We start from the raw sequence: 20621 nt of genomic DNA, 5'->3' as shown, positions 1-20621 counted from the left end.
TGTAATGTATAGTAAAGCATGGCTAGTGTGTGTGCTGCATCTGCTGACATGCTGCATCCTCCTAATATACAGGTGAGAGACACAGACATCAGCTACACATGAATCTGACATGTTCTGCTGTAACATGGCTGCCTGGAGCTGCTGTATCTCTCCTATACACACACACATGCACACACAGGCTGCAGGGGGCGTGGCCACCAGCACCAGGAAGCACATCATTATACAGCCTCACATCATTATACAGGCTGTCAGTCAAGCACTGGGGGTGTGGCTGTGCCTCCCACTCATGAATAGAGTGGACAGCTTGAATATGCTAATGCTTCATTGGACATTTCACAGGTCATTTGCATACAGCTTTAGGACCTCATTGCTTAGGTTTACAGGCATGTAGAGGGACAATAAAGGGATAGAGGCAATGCTCTCTAATGGCAGTTTATGAAAATATATTTAGTTTAGGGGGGTTATTTTGCATGACGGGTTCTCTTTAACGTCTTTGTACCTCCCCTTGGCTGCCACCGTGGACATAGTTGCACCTGTGGAATGGCCTGGTGGTACCACTCCATGGCAAGTCCAACCTGCTTTGCACGGGGCTCTGGTGAAAACCGGGTGCCACCTAGATTCCAGTCCCAGGTGTCGGCTTACGTCATCGTCCGCGGTGGTCCAGTGGGTTGACTAACCCAGAAGCCTGACAGTTGCACTAGGTGCTCTAAGCCTCGCGTTAGTCCCCCCATACAAAGGTAGAGCTAGCATGTGTTTTAACGGGCGAGGGGAGTAAGTCATTGCCAGAAGACATTGGTGGTGGGTTATTACACCTGAGAACAAAAGGATCAGAGATTGCAAATCAACATCCCCGATCCTTCATTCCTCAACACCAGAGATCGGAGAAAGGTGGGTAGGCCGCCATATACATAATCTAGTTGGTCATTGCCACCAAAGTGGACAGGTTCAGGCATGTTGCTTTTACAGAGGATGTTCCCTATTCATAGGACCCTCATTGATCAGGAGAATGGGGGACCCCCCCACCCCCCAATGAATGCAGTTCTAGTGTTTATGTTTGACCGGCGCATCATCAACTTCAATATGGAGAGATAGAAGTGAATGGAGTAATGTCAGCCCAACGCCCCTTTATTCACGTAAATACTCACATTCTCCTAATCAATGGTTCCAGTAGTCAGACCCCCAATAATCTACATCTGTATTCATTAAAATCCTGCCCCCTATAGACAGTACTATGTATTTGCATGTTAACATTGAACTGGTTTTCATATATAACACTTGTGTAATACTATCAGCTATATGAGAACTACTTGACCTCGCTGGAGGTAGTTGTAGCCGTAATCAGGTCTGTTATGTCGTCAGTGTTAGTTTATGTTTTTGCTACTACGCCGGTTTAACTCCGTAAACGCAGGAATCTGGTTGCAGTGCGGTGACCTACTACCTCATTCCTTCTGTCTTACTTCTTTACATTGGGCTCCTCCACTGCCTTGAGGCAAGAGTTGTCCTTTATTCGCCTCCGCACATGTCCCATACAATAGAAAAGCTGGTCAGGATGAGGTCATACCCTACTACAGGTAAAGTCAGCACATGGCGGCCGGGACATTGTACAAATTAGGTCACAAAGCGTAAATTTCTAGTTCTATCGGCTGCGAAATGCATAGGCTCCTTGTAATCCGTAATTGGCTAAGGAATTGTCCTGGGTTTTTAGGAACAATTTTAACTAATTTAGGCCCAGAAGGTGACAGGGTTTCTAAAAACCTGCCTCAAAAGTGGGTGTTTTAAGTTGCTTTGGGGCCATTCTGGGGGGAGGAGGATGATGTGAAATTTACTGGGGTCTCAAAGAATTGGGAAAACCGGTAGCACGTAGTTTTCCAATAGAAATAGAAGAAAACCCCATAGTGACCCCACTGACCACCAACCGGTTCTTCCAGTCCCCTTGGGGTCGGAATTGTTGAGGTCACTCTCATTATGTGACTACTGAGCCAATCCCTGCCCTCAGTGGTCACACTGCCCAATGGGGCCATGGTAATGGATGCCTGGTAATTAAAGTAGAGTCGAAACAGCAGCACCATTATCAGTGTAGTGGCCAAGATGGGTTACTGCAGCTTTGCCATTACACACCGAATGTAAAACATTTCGTCAATGGTGGCTGTCAACTGGCACATGTCGATGAGCAGATCTGAACCACAAAATTCTGGCATACACCAAACTTCATTAGAAGTTTTGAGATTGGATGTGGGTTCCGTTCACCTCCCTCTTACCCCCTACGCCTGCGATTGCTGCTGGCAACCTGAATTTTTAAGGGTCCGCTCATCACTATTGCCACACCATAACTTAGATTATTGTATGTTGGTACACGACTCCATTCATGTTACCATGAAACATGATGATCATCATCAGGTAGACCACGTAAGAGCTGAAGATCCCCAATGTGTCTCCAATGTGTAGCCTATTGGGAGACACTTGTATAAAACTCAATTCAGCTACGTTGATCCCAAAAATCTTAAAATGTGTCTGGTTCACGTGGAGGCGCCGATATGGGTGCTATGTGAACGTCTCCTGCTGCTAATAAACACATTGGGACAGATTTACTTACCTGGTCCATTCGCGATCCAGCGGTGCGTTCTCTGCGCTGGATTCGGGTCCGGACGGGATTTATTAAGGCAGTTCCTCCGCAGTTGCTGCGCTGAAGTTCCCCGGAACGCACTGGAATACACCGAGCCAGGCTGAGTGAAGGTAAGTGCAAGCTCCGCAACACATTTTTTTTTAAAATGCGGCGGTTTTTCTGAATCCGTCGGGTTTTCTTTCGGCCACGCCCCCCGATTTCCATCGTGTGCATGCCAACGACGATGCACCACAATCCGATCGCGTGCGCCAAAATCCCGGGGCAATTCAGGGGAAATCGGCGCAAATCGGAAATATTCGGGTAACACGTCGGGAAAACGTGAATCTGGCCCTTAGTAAATGACCCCCATTCTCTCTTTTTGGCGTAGCCAGGGGGAGTGTAGAAGAAGCCATCACACCTGGGTCCTAGTGCCTTAAAGGCCATCAACCATCGTTATTACCGACACACACAGAGGTTTCCCGTCGGGGGCCCAGGAGGTATAAGTTGCGCCTCTATGGTGGCCCCTCTAGGTATTACATATGAATGACTACCCTGTTACTCTACATTCATCTCACTATCCGTGTATCTATGATTTGTTGCTGCACTTACAGGACATCTGTCAGCCTTGCGTGCACATATCTACCGCTGAGTGTGTCAGGTAACTGGATATACCTGGAGTTTTGCTAGCTCGGGGGCAAAAATTAAGGTCGAAAAGAGCCCTCGCTGCAGAAATGAACCCAAATAACAGTGGCCATGTTGATTTCTGGTATTTCAGACTACACTACGTCCCCCTGGGGCCATGTAACCTTCTGGAGCTAAGATCTCCAACTTTCACTGTAAATCTGCTGTAAGTACAGCTATGGGGGATGTACGGCCTGTCAGAGCCTGGAAACAATAACTGTGTCTTATGTTATTAGTAATCTACGAGCAGAAGGTCATTGTGAGGATTGCGATGGAGAGCATCTTATCGGTGGAGATCCTTGATTTACAGACGCCATTAGTAGATGGAAATCTCCTGCCCTGACCTTAACATAATGAACTTGTCTACGGTGATGTCTCTTCTTCTACTGTCTTCTGATATGTCCTTTTCCTCCAGGAACTTGACCCTATAATTAGAAGGGATTTTCCCTAAAAAATCCTCTTACGCAAACCTCTACGACCTCCACAAATCTCAAATAGTGTTTGCTGCTGGCGAGGACCTGACAAGTCTCCATCCTGTGCAACACAACTCCAAACATGTCCTGTATATAAGAAAAGTCTAATGGGCCAAATATGGTGCCCTCTAGTCAGGGGGGGCGTCATCCATGAGACCAGTTGAGTCTCTTGCCTCAGGCAGCTCTTCCTGCAGCAAGGTGTGGGGGGCATCAGGTGAGCAGGATCTGGCACACCCAATGTCCATGTGGACTTAAGACTTCATTGAGAACCTACCTACTAAAAAACTGATATATATTGATTGCATAGGGTGGAGGGGGTGCCTTCCCGTATTTCATATCAGGCAGCAGAGAGTTTAGGTTCACCCCTAACCCTAGTAGGAAACTTACGTATTTCAAAAATTTCAACTAAAAATTTCATAACTTTATTTGCCCGTTTGGATTTAATCGGTTGCCGTCCACATCTGGATTTGCACATTGGCCGTGTCTTCCAGCATTGAACGTGTCTGTACCCATCGGTAGTATAAAAGAAAACCTCCTCAGGCGTCCGTGGATGTATACATTACATGTAATGGCGCGGTCATAAATATACTGTGTATCTCTGATATTCAGACTTTTTCCCTTTGCTACTTTCTAGAAATGTACATTTTTGCCGGGTCAGCGCTTCTTCTTGGTGTCATGTTACCAATGGGCTCTGAGCCAATCAGATGCCTCCCCCAATGGATCTCGTCCTCGTGGTTTTCAGATACGCTACTCCCTCCCTAACCCCGCCCTCCAGTCTTCTATCTATAGAATTACACTAGATGGATTGTTAGGGAGGAAAGAAGAGGAAGGAAACTTCAGGAAGGCTAAAGAGAAGACGATCCCTAATCTCGTCATAAGGTTCAACGTTATCTTTCAGAAAAAGTTATCGATCAAGTGTCACGGTCTAAGTAGACCATACCATCTAAAGGGTTAAAAGGGGTTAAAGTCCATTGTTGCTTTTGCCTCTAATCGTAAAGCATTGCCCCGGTCTCTGCAATGTAAAGCGGAGCCATCAATGGCATCTGCTCAGCTATTGAGCCGGTGTCTATGTTTATACCGTACGTGTCTGGTGACTGTCATCGAGGAGTAACAGGAATCTTAAAGGGAAAGTCCAACTAATTGTGCTGCTCCTAAATGACCCAATATAACACTAGGGATGCAAAAGAGCATCCAAAGGTCTGATACTTACATCTGCACCGACAACTTTAGCTGAAGAGAGGTCCTCAAGCTACGGATAAAGGCCCTGGTGCTGGTGGATCATAGGTGAGTGCAGTGAAAGATCTACACTAACATCAACGTGAATGTCCCACAGAATAAGCCAAAACATAAAAAATACTAGAGTTAATGTGATAAGTTGAAAGCAGAAATCTCTCCGATGTCCAATGTCCAAGATATACTACGATAAGTGTTGAGCGGAGGAGCCCCAGCCGGTGGCTCAACTCCAATACTCTCCATGTGACACAGCAATGTCCAATGCATTATGAAAGACTCAGCTTTCTTCATCAGGGATTTTTAAGAGCTTCTTCCTTCCAAAATAGAGGACCCCCAGGCATAGTCCTTTCCTCGTGGGAGATCCAATCCAACTTATAATAATAAAGATCATAAACTGCACTACGTAAATGAAGGTTTCTAGAACTAATATTTAGGCCAATGTACCCAAAACCAAAGTTTTATTATGGAACTATAAGGGAAACATATGGATGGACTTTATTTGCATAAATGAATATTAAAGGGAACCTGTCAGCAGAAATTTACTTAATAAGACACTACCAATATGTTGCCAAGCAGCTGAGCACCTTCCAGATCGTGTTTCTTTCATGGTCCAGTGTGGTGGCATCATCCAGAAAATCAACTTTGAATTGAGATGTAAACTGGTTGTATAAAGTCAAGGAGGCGGAGAATTTAACACTATAGTCAAGCTCTCTCTCCCCCAGAAAGCCTCCTTCATTGTTACTGAAGGTCCTGCATCCAGAGAAATCACGATGCACAATGTCAAACACAGAGGAAGAGGCGTTCAGAGCTCCCGACCTGGACACTGTTAAACTCTCCGCCTCCTTGACTTTATACAACCAATTTACGTCTCACTTCAAAGTTGATTTTCTAGGTGATGCTACCACACTGGGCCATGAAAGAAACAAAAACTATAAGGTGTTACGCTGTTTGGCAATATACTGGAAGTGGTTTATTGGGCCATTCGCTGATGACAGGTTCCCTTTTATAAGGCTCATATTCAAAACGTAAAATTAATCTTCTCAGCTCTTGGAGACCACCATATCGACTATAGTAGTTGACTTCAGTTGGGTTCGGCTGACCATGTAATGTGTATAGGGCCTCCTGACTCTCCACTCCGGCACCCTCCACTCAATCCATGTGTGCATGTGGATGACCAAGTCACGGGAGATGGCTGTTGGGCAAATGGTTGGAGTTAGTCAATCTGTAAGATGCCAACTGGAGCCTCACTGACCGGGTGCACCAAATGTAAGTTAGATCTCACTCTTCTGTCCCATTGGGGCGTCTTCTAGATATCGGGTCACACTGAAGGTTATCACTTTCCTCTGAGAGAGTCATTGTGTGCCGTAGCCATGTTTGCGTCTCCCGACTCGTGACAGCTCCAATGATTTATATGTTACCTGCTGGAAATCACTCGGCACCTCACCTGGCGTCTGCGACTAGCGAGGAGACAACGTTTCAGCATGCCCTCAAAGTTTTCTTTATTTTCGGGAGGAAAGTGGCTTTTCTATTTACCAAACATCAACATCCGTAAAGAATGTGTTTTCTCCACATGATAAAATGCGTCTGGAAACCACGCGCAGTAATTCATCAGCGGACAATGGCGTTCTGTCCCCGGGCGGATTAAACCCGTAGATTATCGTAAGACTCGATTGTTTCATTTTAAGTGACTTTGACAGGAGATTAGAATCGGGGAGACAGGAGGAAACCCGGGAACAGAAGGTCAGTGACCCCCAAAGTGAAAGAATTTAAAATAACAAATAATAAAAAATATAATATAAATAACATTATAAAATATGCAAATTTGGACAACATTTCAAAAATTTCCTCCGCTTTGGGTTTGCAAGTTTTTGGAATGTGAATTATTAACCGATACGATGACCGATTGGCGATATGGGGCACAAACTCAAAGTTTTCAGGCATAGTTGTGCCCACTAAGATTCCTCCCCCAACCCAAAATCAGAGCCGTAAGCAAATTTACCCCAACAAAAAAGAATAAACTATAGACCCTATGGGGCGATGTGACTTTTTGTAATTTTGTAATTTTTCTCTTTTTGCAATTTTTTCAAATGTTATAACTAAGAGATAAAGTCGTGGAAAATTTTGAAAATATTTTATTATAATTTGCTATTTATTAAATTTTTGCCCCCATTTTTACACCTTTTTACAATTAAAGGAAATCTCTACCATCGGGAATCTACTTTCTGAAGTAGTTCTAGATTCCCCCTCCCTGCTGAATACCGATTTTAGCTAACTCTGGTATGCAGCCTTTTCTAAAATAAACTTTATTTCTTCTTTATGCAAATTAATTGCAGAGGCTACTGAGGGCGTGGCAGTAGCCTCAGAAAGCTCCATTGGTAAAGGCTACTCCCCGCCCCCTGTAGCCCCTGCAGATCCACCGACTTTCTCAATTTTTACTCTTTGGGAGGGTCTCCGGCAGCAGACGGTTTCTGCGCATGCGCAGTGGCTCCTCCTCTGCTGTCGGCAGACAAATTGGTGCTACTTTGCATCCGCAGAGCTGTAGGTGGTTCCCAGCAGCAGAACATGAGTTTCTGAAATCTGGGTTTGTGTTCTGTGGACCTGAACCCCGGCGCATTCATCACTAGTCATATAGAAACATATAATAGAATTTTTATTCACTCTTAGTTTTGGTTTCAAAAACTGCATGAAAACCCGAATAATTGTGATGATCATACAACAAAAACAGCATCTGGTACCATATAAATAGACTTTACTCTCATCTCCATTGATCTCCTGCCGCTGCTATTCTGACCGATCTGTTCTCCACTTCCTGTCCCGCTCCTGTCATGATAGGAATGGGCTGGAACTTCCTGCTTATCCAAGTTGTTGATTGGTTGAGAGGGAATCACCAGCCATTTCCTGTCCAGTCTGGATTTGTACAGGAAGTGGAGAGTAGCAGGGATCGGGCGCCATTGCAATGGTTTTCAAACCCCTGTATACCCCTGCCTAATTTTTATTTGTAATTCGAACGCCCCTTTCACCACAATCTGTAAATACAAGCTACCAGCCAAATTTATATCATAAACATGTGCGGTCACGAACAAAGGCGTCAGTATATATGATACGGTAATTACGTTGACATATTTCCCTACAGATTCTCATTGTCTTACACATCACTTATCGGTTCCGTCATTCCGCGGCGCTGCGATTTCTCCTTATACTGGATAAATATTTTCCTTAGATTCGTAGCTTTACGTGTCGGGGATAGAGATGAGAGATTTGTCAGACGACATGTAAAGACACAGAGCGGGGGCTTCGGTAGCGAAGGTCTTGTGGCCGTCTTGTTTCGACACAGACTTATTGGGAAAGAAAAGGACCTTGTGGATTTAAAGGGATTTTCCATTTTCAAGATATTGGGGCATATTTACTTACCCGGTCCAGCCGCGATCTAACGGTGCGTTCTCTGACGTGGGTTTGGGTTCTGCCGGGATTTAATAAGGTCGTGCACCCGATATCCAGTAGGTGTCGGCGCTGCGCTGAGGTCCGCCAGAGTTCACTTTCCTGGTGCATGTAAGTGCTTGATCTTGCGACACAATGGGGCAGATTTACTTACCCGGTCCAGCGGAGCGTTCTGTGTGAAGGATTCAGTTCTCCCGGTGATTCACTAAGGTTGTTCCCCCGATGTCCACCAGGTGTCGCTGTTGCGCTGAATTCCGTCGGAGTGCACTGAAGTTCACCAAGCCAGGCCGGGTGCAGGTAAGTGCGTGTCAAGCAACACTTTTTTTTTTTTTTTAAATGCTGCGTTTTTTCCGAATCCGTCGGGTTTTCGTACGCGTGAACGTCAGCGCTGATGCGCCACAATCCAAAAACAGGGGCAATTTAGGGAAAAATCGACGCAAAACGGAAAAATTTGGATAACCCGCCGTAAAAACGCGATTCGGGCCCTTAGTAAATGACCCCCCATTTAGTTTTTTAAATTCCACAGTTTTTCCGAATCCGTTAGGTTGTCCGACAGCCATGCCCCCCCCATTTCTGTGGCATGAAAGCTGCAGGGGAATTACAATTGCGTGCGCCAAAATCCCGGCGGAATTCGGCGCAAAACTCAAAAATTCGGGAAACCCGACGAAAGTGCGGCCGCGGAGCCCTTAGTAAATGAGCCCCATTGAGTGATATTTATCATTGTTTTTCCTAGGCTTTTCTGGTGTAAAAAAGTCTCAAAGTAGTCACATTGGGGGATATTTATCATACGCTGGCGCTCGTGCAGCCCGATACATGAAGAGGCTTCTGCCTCTTGATGTATCGGGCTGCCAGTTGCGCAGCGTTTTTCCTACGCCAGGCAGGGCCTGGCGTAGAAAAGAGACGCAACCGGCGACTTTTCACGTATGAAAAGTCGCCGGCAGCAGCGAGTGCGCAGGCGTGGGGACAGTAACGCCCCGCGCCGGCCCCCCGCTCGGCCGGCCGCGCCCCCCCTTTCACGCCCCTTCACGCCCCACTGGCGTGAAGGTGGCGGATTGTGAAAAATAATCGCAAAAGCTAGCAATAAGCTAGCATTTGCGATTATTTCAGGGCCTCTGCGCCACTGGCGGTGCGCAGAGGTCCTGATAAATATCCCCCATTGAGTTATTTTTGAGGCTTTTTACTACTAAAAAGTCTCACAGGACTATATACACTTCTTCATTAATATGGTGTAAACATAGAACTACTGCTGGTGCAACACCGTGCAAACATGACTTGAGACTTTTGCAAAAAGTCTCATAAAAAGTCTCATAGTCACTCCAGTCCCCTTGCTGAGACTTTTTATGCATTTTGAGACTTTTTGGGGATTTTTTGAAAAAAAAATCCCAAACAGAAAATAGACCATAAGAACATTTATTAAAGGGCCAAAACCACTTTAATGAATCTGATGGGCAGAGGAGCTCCAAAAATAGACATAGAACTGTCCCAACGACAGTCTAACGATAAATAACCCCCATTGAGTATAGGAGGGTTCATCAGTATCAAATTGGTGGGGGTCTGACACTTGGGACATCTTTATATAACAGCCTCCTGTTCTGTAATCAGAAAATGGTGCTAGAAGAACAGCTCCATCCTAAGTATAGTGGCCAAGCTGTGTTACTACAGCTCAGATCTAAATCTTTGTGAATCATTGCAGCCGTTTCTACTGTTGACCAATAGGAATCCTGAGTTCTACCAATTCGGGCTGTGACTCTGTTATTCCTCCTGGAAATTTCTGAATTCATGAGGATGTAGCAATCTCCTTGTCATAGGGATGTGTCTTGATTGGACAGAATCGGGCTGCACAAGGCCACACCCCCAATTAGTAACACCCAATTGTCAATTTATTCATAATTTATAATGAAACACAGATATTTCAGAAAAGCAATTTCACTGCAAATATGCAAGATGTCAGGCGAGGTGAAGGATCCTCTTTAAAATCGGGAATTATTTCGAGATTTAAGGGTTTAATATAAATAATCACTGTATAATTAAAGGTTCTGCAACTTTCTAATCCCCTCTGGATTATAAAATGATTAAATTCATTCTACATAAATCCTCTGAACTGCATGAACGGTGACTTTATTAGAGAAACAGTGCCACCTCCGTCTGTGGTCAGCATCTGGTATTGCATCTCATTCCTATTTCATTAAATAGTTGCAATACCACAACTGGCCAGTAAATTGGGATGGCGCTATTTCTTTTATAACCCCTTTAAGATTCCCTTGCACTGATTTTTCGGATTTCATGGAGGATATTAAGGCTTTTATGTAAGTAACAGAGTTTTTGTTTTCCCAGATACCAGATATTGTTACTCCCAGCACATCATGGACGTCACAGGAGAGAGTTCATCAGTGACTAAGAGCTGTGCGTCACTGGAGCAGTGTCTGAACACAGGATGTAGAGAGTCCGGCCTTCATGGTCACAAGGTATGTACAGTCACATATACAGTGGTTATATTCTGCTTGTCCGGTGGTCAAAGTCTGGATATTCACTAGAAATTCAAAATGGAATCAGCCTTAAAGGGATTGTCCTCCTTGGTATCTGGACAGGAAGTGCCAGAAGATACTGCTTAGCCAATCGTTGGTTGGAACAGTCACCGGCCTCAGCCTTTGATTGGCTGAGTGGAATCCTCTAGCACTTCCTGTTGTGTTGGGTGGTAAACAGGAAGTGGAGTGCAGTGGGAGTGGCAGTAATGAAACGGCAAGAAAGCTGAATGGACCTTTTAAAGGGTTTCCAGAACCATGGCAGCCATCAAAAGGCCATCAATATATGTCTGCCTCCCTATCAGCTAATAAAAGGAATTGGGGTATCTCCTTTTCCAAGAACAGCGCCACCGACTACATAGTGTTAGTATTTGGTACTGCAAGCCAATGAGCTTGAGCTGCTGTACTAGTCCAATGAGACTGATCTGACATGGAGGCTTTGGGTGATAGGATCTTACCTCTACTAGTTTTATCTATGATTTTATGTGCAATGTTTTATGGAGTTTATTACTCATTACCCTTTTCTCTCCCAGGTCTGCACTTCGTGCTGTGAAGGAAATATCTGTAACATGGCCGTACCCAGAAATGACACAGATGCCGTTTTTGCAACAACGTCCCCACTGAGTCACTCAGAGAGACACTCTGCCCACAGCGCCACCTACCTGCTAGGCTTAGTATTGACTCTGTGGCTGTTAGTAACGTGAGCCCGATCCGTGGACGTGTACATAGGACTTATTTATATCATTCCCGGTGTAATTTTGTATATAACGTCTGTACATAATTATTTTATACGCTTTGATATGACAGAACAAAGGTATTATTATTATTATTTAGCGATTTTATTACGGACGGATGACCCTCATGGGGCAGGAAAGTGGAGTCGCTGTCCGGATGTTATTGACAATAGATGATTGCGCCCTTTAAGGAACCGAACCTATAATTGGAACCAGAAATGATGTCAGCTTGCTGTCAGTGAATGGATAATCCCCCCATTTCGAAAAATTTCATTTTTAGGATTTTGGCTTCAAATGTCCCCAAATTTGTTGGGGTTGGGGCATTATAGGTTATTACGGTGATCAGGGCAGAATTTAAGGGGTTTTTCCCGGCTAAAAATGTTGTTAAGTTATCCAAAGGATGGGTTCCACAATATCAGAGCTATATTTTGCACCCCCATAGATCAGCTAAACGAAGAATAGAACTGGAAGAAGACAGCTCCACTCACTGTGTAGTGGTTGTATCGAGTAACTGCAGATTTACATGAACTGAAAGTGATCTGCAGTACCCTGATCTGACCACTACACTAAGATCGGTGCTGTGTTCTTATATTAAGAAGAACTGCTGGTTAATTCAAGTGATTGGAAGCTGAACTGTAGTAACATAGCCCCGCCACTAGTTAGAGAATGGAGACAGTTCAGAGACAGTTCTGTTCTCTGTGTTGCTTAGGCAGTCTGAATCGGCTAAACACTGGGGGTCCTATATGTTAGACTCAACAAATTTGATATAAATATTCTATCCTATGGATAGATCAAGAAAACCACTTAGCTGGAACACCCCTCTAAAATACAGAATACAATTTTGCTGCCTGCAGTCACCACTAGGGGGACCCTAGGAGCTCCCTGAATACAGTTTTATCACTGATTTCAATGGATAAACTGTATGCGGTAAACGGCTGAGCTCCCCCTAGTGGTGACTGCAGACCAACATTATCACATATCATAACCCAAGAGCCGTACTGATGGTTTGGAGCTTTGAGCTATCAGCACAGGACTCGGGCGGGACTTTAGGGCAATCGTGTTACTATTGTCATATAATAGTATGGGGAATTATAGAAAGAGTACGAAGTGCCAAGTACAGGAGCATCTTAGTGTTTTCTTATACCCTGAAGCCCTTCCTACCCAACCAACAAGTGATGCACTTACCATGAGAACTAAGTTCTGCTTAGATGAATAAATCTACACAATGAAGCTTTGTACTTGTGGTTTTTATACATTTTATAATTCTGAATGCATGAAGGAACCACTAGAGTGTAACGATAGATGATGTATACATCTGTATGCAGTAAGCTCCACCTAGTGGTGACTCCATATCATGGATGATATTCCGTCTATCCCACATCCATTGTTGAAGGAACCACTAGAGCAGTGGTGGCGAACCTATGGCACTGGTGCCAGAGGTGGCACTCGGAGCCCTCTCTGTGGGCACCCAGGCCATTACCAGAGAGGACTCCAGGTATCTTCCTACAGTCCCAGGCAGCCCAGGACTTGCTGTGTACAGAGCTATTTTAATGTGACAGTGCTACCTTGGACTACTGGAGGAGTGGGAAGGTGTGGACAGAACTGGATTATCATTGTAGCTGTGACAGAGCAGGGAGTGTAAATCACTCATTACATTTCTGTGTTGGCACTTTGCGATAAACAAGTTGGTCTTGGTTGTAGTTTGGGCACTCGGCCTCTAAAAGGTTCGCCATCACTGCACTAGAGTGTAACGATACATGCTGTATACATCTGTATGCGGTGAGCTCCACCTAGTGGTGACTCCATATCATGGATGATATTCCGTCTATCCCACATCCATTGTTGAAGGAACCACTAGAGTGTAACGATACATGCTGTATACATCTGTATGCGGTGAGCTCCACCTAGTGGTGACTCCATATCATGGATGATATTCCGTCTATCCCACATCCATTGTTGAAGGAAGCACTAGAGTGTAACGATACATGCTGTATACATCTGTATGCGGTGAGCTCCACCTAGTGGTGACTCCATATCATGGATGATATTCCGTCTATCCCACATCCATTGGTAAAGGAACCACTAGAGTGTAACGATACATGCTGTATACATCTGTATGCGGTGAGCTCCACCTAGTGGTGACTCCATATCATGGATGATATTCCGTCTATCCCACATCCATTGTGGACAGGACATTTTCACATTTACAAAATCACTAAAAGGAGCAATTGTGACTTAAGATAGGCAAAAAAAAAAACCCAGAAACGGTCTCAGAGAACCCCTTTACCTAATTGCCTGCTGATTTTATTTTGAATTGTGTAATGCTTCATTTCTCCACTGGGGGCACTAGAGGGGATTTGACTAGTTTTTCTGATAGATATCATGTAACTCCTAGAGGTCCCGCTCCCCTTTGTCCATGTTTAGGGCGTCCTCTTCATTTCCAGGGATGATCTACGTCCTGTGTATACTGTATCACAGCGAGGTACATTCACTACCTGTATTATTCCTGTCATCTACAGATATTTATTTGATGGAAACCTCTATATAATGTCCACTCGCTTATATACTGTATATATCATACAATAGCATCTACATTATATGAAGAGGCTTCTATGTGAGAGAATAAGACCTAGCGCTGAACCCCCTGTATTCATAGATAAAAGATAGATATGCGATGGATATATCCTCTGCCCACAAAAGGCCACATGCAGGGGCCCCTTTAGAACAGGCGGCATAGACAAATGCCTAGTTTTCCGCCTGGTGCTTATTTGTCTCCTTTCTCTTTACTGGTCCATGCAAATATCAATGTCTATGTCCATCAATCTTTCTATATCTATATCTATCATCTATCTATCTATCTATCTATCTCATATCTATCTATCTATCATCTATCTATCTATCTATCATCTATCTATCTATCATCTATCTATCTATCTATCTATCTATCTATCTATCTATCTATCTACCTATCTACCTACTAACTATCTATCTATCTATATCCTATCTATCTATCTACCTCCTAACTATCTATCTATCTATCTATCTATCTATATCCTATCTATCTCATATCTATCTACCTCCTATCTATCTATCTATCTATCTATCTATCTATCTATCTATCTATCTATCTATCTATCTATCTATCTATCTATCTATATCCTATCTATCTATCTCATATCTATCTACCTCCTATCTATCTATCTATCTATCTATCTATCTATCTATCTATCTATCTATCTATCTATCTCCTATCTATCTCTTTATCTATCTCTCTATCTATCTATCTATCTCTCTATCTATCTCCTATCTATCTATCTATCTATCTATCTCATATATATCTATCATCATCTCTAACTTCCTATGAAACTACCGACTTCATATGTATCTTTCTATCTTGAAACGATATCACCTGATCGTCTGTCTATCATTCCTCTGTCTTTCTGTCTCTTGCTTTGTGTTATAGATGATTCAGGGATTTGATTGATGATGAAATTACGTTAAGAAACATCTTCAGGAATCCACTGGAGGTTTCGGTTTTGTCTACGATTTGGGAGATTATAATATTTTCATTGTTACTGAGAACCAGAACACTAAATGACAGGTAAAAGGCGTCGGAAGTCCCCAATTAGCGGATTACTGTCGGAGCGCGGTTATTCCGGGGATATTGAAGTCATCACTTACTGATCTGAGATGGGAAATAACGGAACGTCATCATTATTGGGGTTTGATCTCCTTCCTCAGGATCTGGACCTTAATTTACGTATCGACTTTTGTTGTAGAATTTGAATGTTTTTATTTTCTGCAACTATTTGGTGTCAAGTAAGAAAATTTTCTTGCCATCACGTGCAGAGAAAGAGAAAATTTTCGGCGTAACGTGCGGCGCTCACCGCCTGTGGGGACAAGTGTGCGACACTGTGACGAGACGCCCCTAAAGGCCATTCCTTTCTCTACATGGAAACAACAATTCCAAAAACTGAGCAACTCCGGAGCAGAATGCGGTCCGACCTGTCACCGGCCTCAATGGTAATTCATAAGCAGCAGGAATGTGACTTCTGGGGTCTGGACCTGCCATTGTTCCTCCAGGAGATTTCTTAAAGGGTCACTAACTTTGAAGAAAAGAGCAGAAGAATCTTTGTAATATGTCTCATACGTAGCTTTCTCCCTCCTATCACCTTCCCTGCTGCCTCCCCAATCTCCTGTCCATTCTGAAGTTTCGGCTGAATTCCCTCTTGCTAGTAAGAAGCTCAGGGAGATGTCAGGTTACATTGAAGTCTATGGAAAGGGGAGGGACTAGGAGTGAGTGACAGCAGCTAGAGCTCCGCCCATCCACAGCTACAACATAAAAGATTACAAATCGCATAATGAACCGAAACAGTGTAACATCCGCCGGATTCCTGCAAAATTTTGTAACGTGACGAGAAGCTTTCACTGCAGCAACTACAGTTTTTTTGCATCCTTTTTTTTTGGATACATTTGAAAATATTATCTGTAGCATGTTCACATTCAGGGTGTGTCAGTAAGCCAATCAGACACCATACTGTCAAGTGGGCGGTCCGATGCTGTATCCTGGCACCACCCACCTGAAAGTAAATAACCTTATTAGCATACTGGGTGCTCGGCCGGTCTCATGCCAGGACAGACAGCAGCATCAGTAACCGTGTCCCTGTTTGATCTCTGCTTTTGTGGACATTGTGGCTGATATTGTTAAAGGGGTCGTCCACCGTCAGCAAACAATATTGTTCGTGTAATGAAAAGTTATACAATTTTCCAATATAATTTTTGCATCAAAGAAAAAACTTCATTATTTACTTCTTGTTGATAAAAAAAACACTGTATTGAGCCGTGCACCTGTGTGACATCACATGACCAAAAATATTATGAGTTGTGCACCTATGTGACATCATATGACAGGGGATATAATGAGTTGTGCACCTGTGTGACATCACATGACAGGGGATATAATGAGTTGTGCACCTGTGTGACATTACATGAGAGGGGATATAATGAGTCGTGCACCTGTGTGACATCACATGACAGGGGATATAATGAGTCATGCACCTGTGTGACATCACATGACGGGATATAATGAGCCGTGCACCTGTGTGACATCACTTGACCAGGGATATAATGAGCCGTGCACCTGTGTGACATCACATCACCTGGGATATAATGAGCCGTGCACCTGTGTGACATCACTTGACCAGGGATATAATGAGTCATACACCTGTGTGACATCACATGACCAGGGATATAACGAGCCGTGCACCTGTGTGACATCACATGACCAGGGATATAATGAGTCGTACACCTGTGTGACATCACATGACCAGGGATATAATGAGCTGAGCACCTGTGTGACATCACATGACCAGGAGTATAACGAGCCGTGCACCTGTGTGACATCACATGACCAGGGGTATAACTAGCCGTGCGCCTGTGTGACATCACATGACCAGGGGTATAACGAGCCGTGTACCTGTGTGACATCACATGACCAGGGATATAATAAGTTGTGCACCTGTATGATGTCACATGACCAGGGATATAATGAGCCGTGCACCTGTGTGACTTCACATGCCAAGGGATATAACGAGCCGAGAGCACCTGTGTGACATCACATGACCAGGGATATAACGAGCCGTACACTTGTGTGACATCACATGACCAGGGATATAACGAGCCATGCACCTGTGTGACATCACATGACCAGGGGTATAACGAGCCGTGCACCTGTATGACATCACATGACCAGGGATATAATGAGCCATGCACCTGTGTGACATCACATGACCAGGGATATAATGAGCCGTGCACCTGTGTGACATCACATGACCAGGGATATAATGAGCCGTGCACCTGTGTGACATCACATGACCAGGGATATAATGAGCCGTGCACCTGTGTGACATCACATGACCAGGGATATAATGAGCCGTGCACCTGTATGACATCACATGACCATATACTCTGAAAAAAAAAAAAAAATATATATATATATATACATAGTATAAATATAATACTCTGACCCTCAATCATAGGTAAGACCCTAACTTATGTATCTGCCATAAATGTGACTTGTGTGTTTAATGGGATCAGAAGATGCAGAAGATCACACACCATAAATAGAAATAGACCTGAATCTGAAGACGATGACCTTCCTCAGGATCTCAACTCCAGAATGGTGGCCCACAAAAGGACACATTGGGGGTCATTTACTAAGGGCCCGATTCGCGTTTTCCCGACGTGTTACCCGAATATTTCCGATATGTGCTGATTTTCCTTGTATTGCCCCTGGATTTTGGCGCACGCGATTGGATTGTGGCACATCGGCGCTGGCATGCATGCGACGGAAATCGGGGGGCGTGGCCAAACGGAAACCCGACGGATTCAGAAACACCGCCGCATTTAAAACAAAAAATTGGTCGCACGGGCCATACTCACATGCACCAGGAAGAGATCAGTGAACTCCGACGCAACTCAGCGGACCTCGGCGCAGCAGTGACACCTGGTGGACATCGGGCGCAGGACCTTCATGAATCGCCGGAAGACCCGAACGCTCGTCCAAGAAGCCGCCGCTGGAACGCGAATGGACCGGGTAAGTAAATGTGCCCCATTTTGTTAATTTCTATCAATTTCCTTCCTTAATTTTTGGGTGTCAGAAGAGAGAATAATCTTGACATAACGTGCGAAAGCATAAATAACTTTTACATAGCTTATTAGCGCTTGTCTTTGATGTCTGTCGGCACGAGCGTGTGACAAGTCTACTGTTCTTCACCGGAGACGCCCTGGAGGCCATTCCTTTCTGTACATATGATGGAGACAGCCAATCCATGATCTCTACTTATGGACGTGATTATAATTTCTCAGTTCTCCAAAGCGGTAGAAGTGTCCTGATGGTTCACATAAAGACCAAGTCTCTTGCCCTCAGAAGAGGGAACAACACAATGGGGCAGATTTACTTACCCGGTCCATTCGCGATCCAGCGGTGCGTTCTCTGCTGTCGATTTGGGTCTTCCGGCGATTCACTAAGGCAGTTCCTCCGACGTCCACCAGGTGTCGCTGCTGCACTGAATGCACTGGAGTTCATCAAGCCGGGCCGAGTGAAGGTAAGTGCGTGTCCAGCGACACTTTTTTTTTTTAAATGTTACTCCGATTCTGTCGGGTTTGCGTTCGGCCACGCCCCCCCCCCCCCCAATATCCGTTGCGTGCTTGCCGGCGCCGATGTGCCACAATTTGATCGCGTGCACCAAAATGACCCCCGATGAGTTTTCATAAAGGACCGAAGGCCAATATATGTGTAAACACCAAAGGATGAAGAGGTGTCTGCGGGTACACCTGGTTGTATAAATCACAACGGAGGCTACAAATATCTCTAAAGTCAAGTATATAGTCAAGATGTAGTGAAGAGGTCTCCCGAGAGGACACTTATGTAACTGGAGTGGAGTTATTCTTACAACTCCAGTGACCTCGTCTCGTTACATTGGGGCTCATTTACGAAGTGTCCGAATCACGCACTTTCGTCGGGTTTCCCGGTGATTTCTGATTTGCCCTGAATTCCGCCGGGATTGTGGCGCTCGTGATCGGATTGTGGCGCATCGGTGCTGGGGGGGGGTTTGGCCATCGGACAACCCAACGGATTCAGAAAAAACGCGGAATTTAAAAAATAATTAGTGTCGCAAGATCAAACACTCACATTCACCGGGAAGAAGGTGAACTCCGGCGGACCACGGCGCAGCAGCGACACCTGGTGGACATCGGGTGCATGACCTTAGTGAATCCCGGAAGACCCGAATCCTCGTTGGAGAACGCGCCGCTGGATCGCGACAGGACCGGGTAAGTAAATGTGCCCTATTGTTTCTGTTGCTCAACTTAGTAATGAGTCAGGGTCAGTGGCCACAACTCCAAAAGATGGCTTCATCTGCTGCCCCCACATCTGGTGGTGTCCTCCTTGGGCTGTATGTCCACCTTGTCATTCCTGGACACAGATGGAGATCTCTTCCATTCTTGGCCTATTCGAAGGCCGTTCTGTCTTCAATGTCTCCGTATTTCGCTCATCTGACTCGTGTTCCTTGTGTTGTTGACACTTGGCCTTGTGGCTTCTGGCCACTCCTTCTGACTCAAATTTTAAGTACCTCATCTTCTCCAGCCTTAGAATTGCTCTCACCTATGCTACTACTTCATCAGGTCTACTGCCACCACTCTGTGACAATCTCGGGAGGGACCACCTTCCAATGGAAAGGAACACCTATCTTTGATGCTGTTACCGGGGTTGACCGAGATTTTTTTTTTTTTTTTACTATTGGCCCAAGGAGGTTTTAAAATAATAAAAAACGTACATGTACCCTGGTCCTTACAATCATCCTACGCTGAGTCTAATAATGAATGCAGTCAGAGGCTATAGTGGGTCCTTACTGTCACGGGGAGCTTACCTCTGGGCCTTTGTATACCAGCGGAGGCTGGTGGTGATTGGAGGAGCTACTGAGCTGAAGGTGAGTTTTTTTATCATTTTTTCACCTCTTGGGGTAAATTGTGAAAAAAAAAACCATACCTGACAACAGCTTTAAAGGACATCTGCTACCAGGATGAAGGATTGTAAACCAAGCACACTTACATGCAGGTGTGTCCACTTTCTGGCAGGATTCGCTCTTCTTGTAGCTTCTTAAGCTTTTGTTTTTAAGAAATAAAGGTTTTTAAAATTATGCAAATGAGCCATAGGCTTAATTTGCATATTTTTCTAACTTTTTTCCCCTGAAAACAAGGGCCTAAGAAGCTAAAAGAGGAGCGGATCCTGGCAGAGGGGGCGCACAACAGCATGTAAGTGTGCTTGGTTTACAAGCCTTCATCCTGGTAGTAGATGTCCTTTAAGAAGTAACGCTTTAAGAAATGACACAAATTTCTACTATTTTGTGTTCACAAGTTCAGTGCGGACTATGACAGA

General features: G+C 44.6%; 1 protein-coding gene across 2 annotated transcripts in view; it reads left to right on the top strand.

The window, feature by feature from the left end:
- LYPD6 (LY6/PLAUR domain containing 6) overlaps positions 1-12913 on the top strand; it is a 50581-nt gene extending 37668 nt beyond the window's left edge. For both annotated transcript variants that reach the window (XM_072122194.1, XM_072122193.1), the window contains 2 exons: positions 10762-10892; positions 11483-12913. In XM_072122194.1, coding sequence (XP_071978295.1) covers positions 10762-10892; positions 11483-11653 — 302 coding nt within the window. In that variant the 3' untranslated portion in view covers positions 11654-12913. The remainder of the gene's footprint in view (positions 1-10761; positions 10893-11482) is intronic.
- The last annotated feature ends 7708 nt before the right edge of the window (positions 12914-20621 follow it).

The sequence above is a fragment of the Engystomops pustulosus genome, chromosome 8 (genome assembly GCF_040894005.1).
Source record: "Engystomops pustulosus chromosome 8, aEngPut4.maternal, whole genome shotgun sequence".
NCBI lineage: Eukaryota > Metazoa > Chordata > Amphibia > Anura > Leptodactylidae > Engystomops > Engystomops pustulosus.
Note: the sequence above shows the minus strand (reverse complement) of the source record. Positions and strands in the feature narration are given on the sequence as shown.